General features: G+C 42.0%; 1 protein-coding gene across 2 annotated transcripts in view; it reads left to right on the plus strand.

The window, feature by feature from the left end:
- The window catches only part of LOC106938275 (nuclear factor of activated T-cells, cytoplasmic 1-like), a 72,857-nt gene that overhangs the window by 29,466 nt on the left and 30,560 nt on the right, over positions 1 to 12,831 (plus strand). For both annotated transcript variants that reach the window (XM_015020199.1, XM_015020200.1), the window contains exons 7-8: positions 8,031 to 8,086; positions 11,290 to 11,422. In XM_015020199.1, coding sequence (XP_014875685.1) covers positions 8,031 to 8,086; positions 11,290 to 11,422 — 189 coding nt within the window. The remainder of the gene's footprint in view (positions 1 to 8,030; positions 8,087 to 11,289; positions 11,423 to 12,831) is intronic.

A 12,831-nucleotide genomic window follows, 5' to 3' on the forward strand; every position in this document is an offset into this window, starting at 1 on the left:
TCAGAAAATTAGCTTTTTTACTAAAAAATGTTTAACATTTTTGGATTTTTTATAAAAAAAAAAAAAAAAAAAAAAAAATCATTAAAAAAATCCTATTTTTAAAAGTTTTGCAGTAAGATTTCCTTCATTCTGCATCAGAGGAGCAGAATCAAAATGATTTAAAGAACAACGTCGACTTGGTTTACACATTTCTCTGTAACTTTTGGTTTTATTTTCTCCTGGAAAAGTTCATGACTAAATGAGCGCTTGAAAGCGTCGCACCACAACGATTATTTCTCTCAGACAGTTACCATTACACACAAAGAGACACACGCATTCGAGCGCAGCCAAACCCCTTGGAAGGCACAGAAACCAATCACTGCTTTTGCCACAGTGGTGACAGCCATTTACTGCTGCTGCCATCGAAGGTCAGAATGGCTGCTCACTTTCCGAAATTGACTCCAATAAACACCTTCCAGAATGTTCCATAGATCCTACGAAGCAGCAGATGGATTTTTGGGGGAGTCTCGGTCCAACGTGTGCGAAAAATCCTTCGCAGTTAAAGTCATCTAAGTTGAGTCAGAGCGAGATCACAGGCAGCTCAAAAGCTCGTTAGTGCTAATGGGCCAACGATGAATCATAAATGCTTGCATTTTTTTTTTTTTTTTTTTTAAATGCTCTGATTTTCTAAAAATACCAGAAACATTTACGAAATTGTCCCATTAACAATTAGTGGTTAAAGGAAGAAACGGTCTAAAATATACACAAGTCTTGAGAATAATTACACTACTGGCTTTCTGTCAACAGTAAGTATTTCTCTAAATGTTATTTACTGAAATTATTTACAGATTTTGTTGCGAAATAACAAAACCAAGCAAATATAAACAGTTTTCTAAATCAGTTTCTTTCAATATAAAACTTTTGAAACTTTAGTACAAACTGTGGGGTGTGTGTCAGTGTCTGGTGGAGTTTTGGTTAAAATAAGCTTGTTCTTTATTCAGTGAAGTTACTCAGAGTGGGTATAGTATTCAGAAATTTTACTTAAGACAAGCAATACTTCATAATAAGCTTGTTCAAGTAAAAAAGTACAGCATAGAAAAAAATCCTCCTAAATTTTTTTAGTTAGTCAAATAAAAGTAACAAGTAAATAATTACTACCAAATTTTATCACATAGAGTGGACCCCACCTACTTCACCTATTCACAGATTTTCTGCTGCTTGTAGCTCCAGAATATTAGTGTAAAAATATTGCAATACAATAAAAATATTAGCAGATTTTATTTGTTGTTTGGATGTTATGAAACAAAAAATAGTGGAAGTATTTTTTCTTCTTTCTTAGAATTTACAAATAAAAATCCTGAAAGTGTGGTGGTCATTTGTATCCATCTCCATTTATTCTGAAACACCAACCTAAAGAAAATCCAGTGCAAACAGATTGCCTTCAGGTGTGCTGTAGTTTCACTTGTTTGTGGTGGACAGCTAACTGTGACCAGCTACCCCTGCAGTGCAACACAGTGGTGGCAACATTATGCTGTGGTGAAGCTGCTCAATGGTCACAGCTGAATCCTGGGGAATTGGAGGGAAAACAACTAATTAGAAGCATATCCCAAAAGGCAAAAATACTATTTACTCAAGTTGAGTCTGTTCAAATGCACTCCACACTTTTCAGATTTTTTCCCCTTCTTCAATTCAAATTCAAGGGTCATGAATTATTTAGTAAGACATTCTGACGCGATGAAGGAATCTCAAAACGAGGAACTTCTTTAGCCATTCATGCAGATAAGACATCCCTTCCTCCTTTGTTTTTGGTTTTATTTTGTATGTCTGTCCTCCCAAAACCCCATGAGATCCCCCCAGTATCAAATAAACTGAGCTATTCCCGTTGCTGCTGCAGGAAAACCTTTAATGCGGCTTGAAAAATAATTACTTTTTCTTTAAGCGTCCCATCCGTCCTCGTCGCACCCCCAACCCCACTCCCTCCGTCACCCGCAGGATAACTGATGCAAACTCTCCCAATCTGCTGGATGTGCATCTGTTGTGCTGATGCCGTTGTGTACGCCAGCACACACTCTAGCTGCTAGCCTGCAGGCCTGTTTGTGTTGTTCAGGAGGAAGTGTTGTCAGTGAGTCATCCACTGAAGGATTCCCCGCAGAGGGGAGAAGCGGAAAAGAGCGGATCCTGAGCTCTTGGAAAGAAAGGAGAAGGAAGGAAAAAGGTAGAAAAAGGCGGCAGGGCCTCTTCAGAAAGGCTGCCCATTTGTTTCCAGGTGTGTGAGGAGAGAGACTATATGCTGCTGTGAATTTTGAGTTTTCCCATCAAGTTTATTCATAGTCATCTTTTGATGACGCGTAAAACTGAGATCAGATAAATCTAACAGGCAGATCACCGCAAACTAAAGAAATCCAGACCCTGACGTCTTTGTTTCTGCTCCTATATAAGCAATCCCCGTTTCGTCGCTTTTTCATCAAGACGTCTCCCCCCGCCACCTCCCTCCTTTGCTTTCCCCTTTTATGGAATGAAAAAGAAATTCTTCTGCAGAGCCACAGCTTGTGCATTTATTAAACTTTCCGTCAGCGTTTGCTCTGTGGAGCTGGATTCGGCTTTCGCGGCGTTGCTGTTATTTGTTTTGTGCCAGCTTTGTCCAAACCGCCCTCCTGGCACAGGTGAAGGAAGACATACCTGGCACACCTACTGCTGTGTGTGTTCTGGCCTGCCCCGCTTTCCACAGCTGGAATGAGCGCTAGAGGCAGGGAAAATAGAGACTGACAGATAAACAGAGCGAGGGAGAGAGAGAGAGAGAGAGAAAGAGAGAGAGAAAGAGAGAGACGGGGAAAGCCTGCTCTCTGACTCAGAGGGGAGGGGAGGGAATTCCCTGGTGAGCCGGATAGTTTTTAAGTCTGTTGGACTGGAGTGTTGCCTGCAGCTCTGGAGCGCCACACAGCCTGGTTCTGCAGCAGTGTGAAGACCGCGTCTCCCTCAGGCTCTTTGCTATGTAGCGTTAGAACAGCAGTAATCTTTGTAATGTTACTCAGTTATCATGATTTCCTGCTGGAAGAACTTTTCAGAGTTCATGTAAAGGCTGTTTATATTCGACTCAGAGAGCTACCACAGGCAAGTCTAAACAGCAGACAAGCTGGTTGAGGTGTTGTACATCTGGTGTGTCTAGACTCGGCTTTGGCATCGTCATCTGACTGCACTGACCAGGGCATGATTTACGATGCTAATTCCGGACTAATGCTTGGTAAACACTGCTGTCTGGGGTGCATCTATACATGGTGGTGGGTCTTGGACAAATGTTGCCATGGGCAACCATCTTGCTAAATAACGGTAGCTTCACACGAATGAGAAGCCAGACTTTTAAAAAGACTTTTTCAATTAAGGTGAAAAAAAAAACATCAAACCATTTTTATGGCAGATTTTACAGCAGCGGACCTTGAGTTTTTCTTTTTTCTTATTTCATTTTTTTAAATATATATCAAAACCAATGTGGCTGCCAGTCATAACACCATTCTCAAGGCCTAGTAATAACCATCAGGTTCGGCTTGGCACTTCTCTCTTCACAGTGGAGGATGGTTGTTTGCAGCGCAGGCGATTTCTGGTGACTTCATAGTGTTGAACTGGCGCATTACATATGTCACGGACGCAAATGTTAGCAATTGGATAAAATTTTAAACTTTAGCAGCAACAGCTTCTCAATAGCAGACAGTGCAGGCCCTCTGTACAAAGCAAGTAACTTTGAACAAGGACTGGTTTTTGAAAGGCTAAAGAATAACTAGATTCTGAAAATACTTGAGTTCCCACTCCCTAAAAAAGCTTATAACTGCCTATTCTAATAGTTCAAACACCAAATATATCTTAATACGCATTAGTACGCAGAGTAGAAACCGTTTTAGTGCCAACACAGAAGCTAGCATCTACAATTTTATTGATATCCGCTCTTCAGGCTGTAGCCAATTAGCTCTTGCTGGTGCTTCTGGATTAGCCATTTGTTCTTGGGAGTGGCTACATTTGCGGCGTTTTGGGGAAATTGTAGTCTGTGATTTTGCGGAAGAGCTATGGAATCAACATGTTCAAATGACACACTTGTGGAGCCACTGTCCCAAGCAAATAAAACCAAATACTAATAACCCTAATACTTCCTGTTGTCTTCTTTGTCATTTCCGCCAGCAGTAATGTCCGGCTGTTGATCACGTGGCTCAATTAGGAAATACATTTATTTCTATTCAGCTGAAAAACCACCTCATCCTAGAGCAAAAATTTTTTTAATCAAAGAAAAACAATAGTTTTTCTAAATTGGCTTGTTTCCATCAAGCTAATTTATTTTTAGTACTTTCAATTTGCACGAATCTATGGTTCATGGAAACTGCTTTTGAATTGAAAAATTCTCCACTTATGAGTGCTAGCCAATACGAAGCATCTTATGATTTTTGTATCCAATTCTACCCAGATAAACCACCCTGAGCCCCGTCTCTTTCAGCCTTCATGGTCTCAGGTCAAGTCACCTCACACCTTTCTCGTTAAACACTTTACAACAACTGACGTCCTGACTCTAAACCCATCATAAATCTACTGTCAGGAATTCATCTATACAGATCCTTCTGGATCTAAAACAGACCTTTATTTCTCCAAGTGCTCCAGTTTTTCAGACTGGTAGAAGCCAGGTGCTTAGGAGGAGATCGCAGCTGTATCTCTGGAATCAGTCACCAGGGAATCCCTCCAGCCTCCTGGTTTCCGTCCTCCACGGGTAGCAAGGTGTTTGCAGTGAGCGTGTGTGTAAAATTACTGAAGCATTTTAATTCAATGCAGCAGCAGGAGCAGCAGCAGCAGCAGCAGCAGCAGTAGAAAGGTAATAAAATGGAAAATAAACTCAAGATATGTAAACAGGAAAGGGGGGCGGGAAATGCTTCTTAAAATCCAATCTGGAAAAAAGAAAGAAAAAAAAAAAAGGGGGGGAGGGGGGGACATGGCTGCAAAATACATCTGGGTTGTTTCACGAGAAAACCTCCCTAATTAGGCATGTGAATCATATTTTCCATCCTCAAAATATCCTGAACTGAACTCTTTTTGGTCACTGAAGACTGCCACGCACAAAAACTGTGCTTTTTAGAAAGCAATTTTACCTCTGGCTGTCGAAAACTGTAAGTTCATTGTGAGGTTAAATATATCACCAGTCAGCTGTCGGGCCCTCTGAAGCAATGAGTCAGAGCATGTGTCTGAAATATTTATCTGCAATATAATGATATTTTATTCATTTCGACCAGATGGAGCACCTGGTCCACTTCTTGATCATTTTCCAGGCTAATCAAAGAAAACAGGACGAATTAGATTTTGTTTGAGCGAGCGTTGCTATAACAACCAACGTTGCCAGGTTGTCACCAGGCTCACAACCTGGATGAAGTGTTGTTAGGAGATGAAGCTGATGAGTCAAAGACGCCTCACCCCCTTACAAGGTCTAATTGTTCAAAGAGTCAAGAATGTCTGGTTTTAGTCTTTGTGGACCTACTTTACTCAACTGACACCTTTCAAGTGTCAATCCTCAAAATACGAGTGTGTGTCCATTTATTTGTCCTCTAAAATTGGTCCGGGACAAAGCTGGACAAAGCTACCGTTCTGCATTCGGCGCCCCATTGTTTCGTGCTTCGCCACCTCCTGTAATCTCAGTTGAAAGCCAGCACAAAGGTGAAGGATATTGTGGTTGCGCATTCGCATGTGTCTGCATCTGTTTGTGCACACTGCGCGTGGGTGGAGGTTGGTTGCAGGAGGAGGTGTTGTCGGGAACAGAAGCATTTTGCAGATGTTGCAGGGAAGACGGAGCGAATGGAAAGTCCTGTGGTTGTCGGTCGTACGCCGCGCTCCGACCGTCCGACCGCAGCATTTCTGATGCTCTAGGTTTGATCGGGAAAGCATTGAACAACCGTTGCTCGGGCGAATTGACTTAGAGTTACAAATGGAGAGGAGGGGGTGGGGATATGAACAGGGAGGTAGAGAGATGAAGAGTTTGAAAAACATGTTTACGACTGGAGCTTCGCTTTGACGTTGTAGTCTAAGGTTTCCCTCTTGGAGAGTCTCCCAGAGCGTAGGCGGTCGAGATTCCCTCTTGGTTCCTCTAGACGTAACATGAGGAATGCTCATCTCTGTCTGCCTCTCTCCCTTGTTATGACCTTCCCTGTGTCTGTGCTCTCTCTAATTGCTCTGCTCTGCTCATTTCGGCTTCTTGGCGTTATATATGTGTGCCTCTCTTTCACCTGCCATATGAGCCGTGTCTTTCGTTCACACCACAGTTGTCCGACAGGCAAAACCCCGCCGCTATTCCCCGTCGTCTTCATCAGAGAGAGGCACACTTTTCCATATGCAGATCTAGTTTCACCAAGTTCCGCAATAGGAAGTTCTTATCTAATCTGTGCACTGTCTGTTTTTGTCGTCTGCCGTGTTTAATATGGCCGCTTTGGAAAGATCTATCAACTGATTTTCTCTCTCAGAACAATAAAGCTGACCACCCGCCCCCACTACCACATCTCGACAATAACGGTCCAAGTTTGACTGCAGTCCCTTTGCTTTTACACTCATGGTTTAATGTGAAAAACATAGTCCTCTTAAAAAAAAATACTTTTTTTAGATTATGTTGAATCTGCTGGATCTTTGATTGCAGTACTTTGGAAACTGACACTGATCCTCTTGTCTTTATGATCCTAATGCGAAGTGCAGCATTTCCTACCATGGCTCTGTTCATTCTGTCACTAACACATAGCAGCCGCGCTGCAGTAACCATGCTGTTACCTCACATGGTGTGTCACTGACACAAAGGCCGGACTGTGTCACTGCCACTTCTTGACAGATGACTCATGGGTTCTGGACATAAAAAAAAAGAAATTGCACCGCGGACCGTCGCTGATTGCCCCAGCAGAGCCCAGATCGTCTGCTCACACAATGCGAGCCATGAAATCACAAGGAAAACTCCAAGAATGTGAGTGGAGCCTTTACAGGCCTGCAGCAGCTGCAGTAGCTCACAGGGACGTTTTAGTTCAAAGCAGCGAGGGAAACCTCTTTACATCAACAGGATGGAAATGAGGGTGGGGGGAAAAGGGAAGAGGGAGAAAGGACTTCTGGCTTTTTGCGGGAAAGTAAAACGGCAAACAGAAACTGTCATGATCTAAACTGACACGAAACACCAAATCTGAGAGCATGCATTAGGGACACAGACTTGCAGAAGCAAGTTATTGTTGGTTTAATTTCTTACTTAATAGAAGCCAGTTCTGGTTGTCTCACACCCAACAGAGTTGACACCTCAACATGCTGTCAGTTCGTATTCTTAAGTACTTCCTGTGCTGACTGTGGCTTCTGGATCTAATAGGGTCTCCAATGGAATATTTAGTCTCAGGAGAGGGGTCAGGCAAGAAGCAGTGTGAAAACTTTAAGGATTTGACAACCACAGAAAATGGCAAACTTTGCCAGGATTATGTAGGCCAGAGTTTATTCCTGAAGGCAGGTCTAGTGTGCGTTACTTGCCAACAAAGGGCTATCTATCCTCACTGGATATATAGATATCCCAAGACATTGATCATCCCAATGTCCAAGACAAGCTGGAGAATGCTGCTGTGGAGACAGATCTCTGGGTCAAGCAAAAACTGTAATGGTCAGGATGAACGAATGAATGGATGAGATCTTACTTCTGGAGACTTAACTGGATGGGCGGACAGACAACTCTCCCTATGACAGATTCCTTTACTGATTTGCAACTTTGTTGATTTTGGCTTAAACGTATCCATAACTCTAGGGTTAACCCGACAAAATATAGTCCTAGGAGAGCAAAGTCCTTCTTTTCTACTCTTAGGGTTAAGACTAGAGGCAAATCCACATCTTAAGCCACGAGCTAAAACTTATGTTATGTCCAAGACAGTCATTTTCTTGTGGAACAATCTTCTGCACATTTAGGGGTTAGGGTCAGAGGTTAGGGAGTAGGGTAAGGGTCAGCCACCCACAAGTTATTGTCTATTGGATTGTACAATATAGAAGTTTTTGATGTCTTCATGTTGTTCTTATTGTGTCAACAGACGGCCATCATCTGTGGGAGACAGAAGCCAAGGTTGACAAGGACTCTGTCAAAACTGTAAGTACCCATCTGTCTCTTCAGTCTTTCTCCCCCTTCAGGCTTTCTCCTTTCTTCGGTCTCCTCCTCATTTGCCCCACATGATGATGTAACCTTCTCTAAGGCATTACAAATTGAAAAACAGAGGCGACGCTGATTAGTCGATGCAATCCTGAATGGAATTTTCACAAAATCACCGTACCGTCCTGGAGACAAACACTTTCGCCTGTGGTGTTGCTTGAAAACACAACACGGGCAGCAACATGCTCAAATGCGCACACACACACACACACACACACACACACACACACACACGCACACACCCACACACATCACTTCAGCCCTCTGCGCATAGCCAGACGTTTAGTTCACAGCAAAGGGTTGTGGTGAACTGGGCTTAAACACCTCATCTGTGCTTGTGAGCGTGCAGCCAGGAGCGGATCACACCCCTGTTTTTACCTGCTGCTTTTCACGAAGGCTATAATGAGAAAATAAACCAGCGCTCTCATTTTCACTGACGCACAGTCACACGTCCAGATTTTGTTAATATAAAGCTCACCAAAAGGGAATTGTTGACGGAGGGGAATGAAGTAAATGTTGTTCTCCGTGTCACAGAGAGCTTCTTGTGCTCTGGAGTTCATTAAGATTTCATCGGGTTAGTTAGGTCTGCTTCCAGAGGGGCGAGCCAAGTGGTGGGTAGTGGAAAACTTGTTTGCTCGGGCGTGGTGATAGTATGTTTTTAGCTGCTCATGCCTTTGATCTGGGGCGCTGCATCCTCCGCCTGTCTTTGTAAACCGACTGAGGGAGTTTATGCTTGCAAAAGGCTCTAGAATAACACACTTGCCTCTAAATGGTGCCGCTGGAGGATTTAGTTTCACTTGTTGCTGCTGCGATTTCACTCAGGTAAATGATGTGGTTGCATCAGTAGGGTAAATACGGACTCCTGTAGCTAATTGTGTCTTAACTCCGGCTGGTCTTTGTCGGCCAGAGTCGCAGATGCTGGAAAAAAGGTGGGTGCTCAAGGACATGCTGGAGGTGATGCTGTAAGAAGATGGGATTGATAAAAGCATGTACCAATGTGTTTTTAATTGCAGACTGCCTTGCTAAAGTATTCCTACCAATTCCACTAATCCAGTATTGTTGATTAGGTTATTACGATTGGATAACATTATGCATTTTACTGAAAGTTGATAAACAGTTTCAATATTTTTCCCAAATATAAACACCAACAATTACTGAGGCACTACTTCGAAGAACAATATTTCCTTGTTGTTACATGCAAGTTCTCGCTGGCATTAAAATTTTTTCCCCATTTTTCTTGGCAAAATGGCTCAAGTTCTTTCAGCAAGGATGGAGAGGGTTGATGAAAACAAACTTAAGTGTTTTCACAAATACTCAATTGGACTTTAGATCAAGGCTTTGTGTGCGTGTGTGTGCGTGCATATGCGTGTGTGAGTTGGTGTTTTACCACACTTAGCTTTTTACAACTTCTGTAATATTGCTTATTGAGGGGTATTAGATTGAATGCACATGTGACCATACAAATGATATATAAACAAAAATAAAAAACTAAAACAGTACATATTCACTTAATTGTGTGCTTAATTGTGTTGGCCTATCAAGTACAATCCCAAAAAAAAACATTACAATAGGCCTTCGCAGCGCTTAGCTGCTCGGGCCTAATAAAGTTATTTACCAAAAGTTAAAAAGGTTAGAGGATTATGTAAACCTTTGCAAGGTGCCATCGTCTTTACAAACAGAGAGATGAGATGAGAGCTCAGGCCTTCTGCTTATATGTGTTGCAACCAGACTACTTTTAAGTGCTCTAGTCTGCCTGGCTGACTGTGTTTTTATTGCTGTCCAGAGCGTGCTAACTGGTTGTTTGTGATCGAGAGGGAACGCAGTGTGCATGCACGCATCTAACACACACAATCAGCAACCTGCATACCTTCTCTGTCATCATATGGAAGACTGGGTCTGATCTCACCTTCAGCTACCCCGTCTTCACCCCCCATCCTCCCTGCATGCACTGTGATGACCGACAAAAACCTGCTTCCTGTCATTTTTGCCCTGCTTTCGGCTGTAAAAAAAGAACAAGAGAGCGATGGCTATCCCAGGAATTACACATAAACACCCTGACAGATTCCTCCATGTTTCCCTGTCAGAATTAAAGCAGTCAAAAGTTCATATCCGTCCAGACCTGATGAAAGTCCAGCAGGCTAGGTAACTGGAGGGGTTACAGGTGACCCCTCCTGCACATGGAGCAGCTGTGCAAACAAATAAGCTGACATTTCTGCTTTGCTGTGCCATGTGGTGGGGGGGGGAAGCTAAAAGCCCAAGGGTTTTCCTCAGAGAAAAACATGGGCCCTGGACGAGCCTCAGGGGCCCAACTACAGCTTCTGCACAGTCCAGACCAGCTCATTTAGACCAGCTCCCAGTCCAGTCTCTTGGAAACACTACCCTAAATGCAGACCAGCAATAAAACATAAACATACCTGTTGATTAATCTCTGAAACATTCAAGGGTTTACTGTATAGTACTGAAAGCTAATGCTTCATGACCACATTAAAACAAACATCTATAAAGTCTTGCTTGTATGGTTCTATATATATATATATATATATATATATATATATATATTAAAAACATTGTTTCATGTGGACCTGAATTTGAAATGTGAACATCAAGTCCTGTCATGCCTCTGAAGAATTTGTGTCATTTCTGATTTACTCCAGTTTTGGATAGCTCATTTATTGGCATCAAAAATCTGGAATCCCCACTATTCATTTGTGTCAGGACAGGAAACGTTCCTTTTGCGGTTATGTCATTTTCTTTTTTTTTTCTTTTTTTTTCATTTTAAAGGAATAATGGAATAACACTTAAATTGTTGCCAGATATGTATTAGCTGAAATATTAAGTAAGTCATACTATTAGTTTTCCTTTCAGTTTCAACCATATAGCATCCTGAGGTGAGTCAAGCATTAGGATAATTTAGCTTGAAACAAAAATAAACATCATTTTGGATTTTTGCAGCAAAAGTTGAGTCACGTTTCCATTGATTCTGTTGCAATGGTGCACATGTACAGTATAAAGTTTTAGGATTACCAAGAAATACTATCATGTCTTCCTATACCAGTGAACTGAAAGGCAGATGTGCGACAGTGTGACAACGGTGTACATGCGGTACGTTTGAGTGACCTTGCTGTGTTTTGTTTGCACTTTAGAACACTCTCGTTGTGGAGATCCCACCCTACAGGAACCAGAGAATATCCAGTCCTGTGCAAGTCAACTTTTACGTCTGCAACGGCAAGAGGAAGAGGAGCCAGTACCAGCGCTTCACCTACGTGCCTGCAAACGGTAATCCTCAGCCTGATCTTCTTTAAGAAACGCAGGCATGCTTCTTGACACCTGTAATCTGTAGTTTGCCTTCAACTGTCGACATGCCACAAGGGATTTGTGGCCCGCTCTTGTCGGGTGTTTTTGACATCCTGCCTGGGAACAGTTAGCTTGAGCCATTGAAAGAGAGCAGAAGATGAGACGGGGTGTTTATGCAGTAATGGTGCGGCGTTCCGCAGCTGTGAGGTAGACCCACTGAGTGACAGAACCTCCAAGTGCTGTCAGTAATCGAGTGTGTAGTTGACTCAACCTCCTGGGGACCTGCCTTTTACACCCTGCCTGACACAATGAACCCATGGTTCCCCAACAAAGGAATGACGATGCACATGAAAACACACACGCACACACACAAGCTGTCATTCATGTAGCAACCTGAAAGGGTTGTGATATAGTGTGAAATAGGCATCACCAGCTTTCATGATGGAATTCTCAGAATGACACAACTAAGCTTTAGTCAAGAAAACGGGTTTAAAGAAATTAGCTTCAGGCTCCGGGTTTTTACTAGAAATCTTCTCCTTGCGTATATGCAGACAAGCGTGATGATGGCTGTGTTAGACCTGCATCCACATCGTGATTACCAGAGGAATCCATTAGATCCCCAACCCTGATATCTTATTTTCATTGATTGGCGCTTAATGGATCCAGAGCCTCTGAGATAGTGTGCAGCTTGTTTTAGGTCCAGAGCTGTTAATAAGATGTAACATTTACATTATCAGCGATATTTGATGGGCACAGGAGACAAGCACACGAGAATAGAGCCCTCAAAAGATGTAGAACATGTTCCAGTTTGGAGATCACAAACAGATTGATAAAGGTAAATAGCTCAAACTTTAGACAGTTTTCAAATTTCTCAACCAATAAACATCACAATGGTGTGGTGTGTATTTATATTTGGCACTGTCTATTGGGGTGAGCATTTATATCATCTTTCTATCATTTATCGTGATCATTTTCTTATAACAATTTTGATTTATTGTTGTCATGATAAATTCCAGTTAATATGTTTAAGCCAGGACTGTTCATATTGTCAGGATTGTTATTTTTGCTGTTTTCTCCACAATAATTATTGATAAATATCAATAATTATCAATATGATTAAATGCACTTACTATGTGCAGCTTAATTATACAAATCACACTTCTTTATGTGACTGCTGTCCCAAAAAAAGCATAATATAAAGAGCCATAATTGATTCCATTAAATTTCATTTAGGAGTATCAGAGTAATAGGGGTTTAAAATGAAGATTTTTTTTTTTTTTTTTTTACTTTTGTAAACGATGTATGCTTTTCCTTCCATAACTACACGCTGCTTTGTGCAGTCACGGTACACAAAATGTAACTCAAGTACACAAAACTTGTCGCAAATGCCA

The sequence above is a fragment of the Poecilia latipinna genome, unplaced genomic scaffold (genome assembly GCF_001443285.1).
Source record: "Poecilia latipinna isolate Pla-1442-1.1 unplaced genomic scaffold, P_latipinna-1.0 Scaffold2547, whole genome shotgun sequence".
NCBI lineage: Eukaryota > Metazoa > Chordata > Actinopteri > Cyprinodontiformes > Poeciliidae > Poecilia > Poecilia latipinna.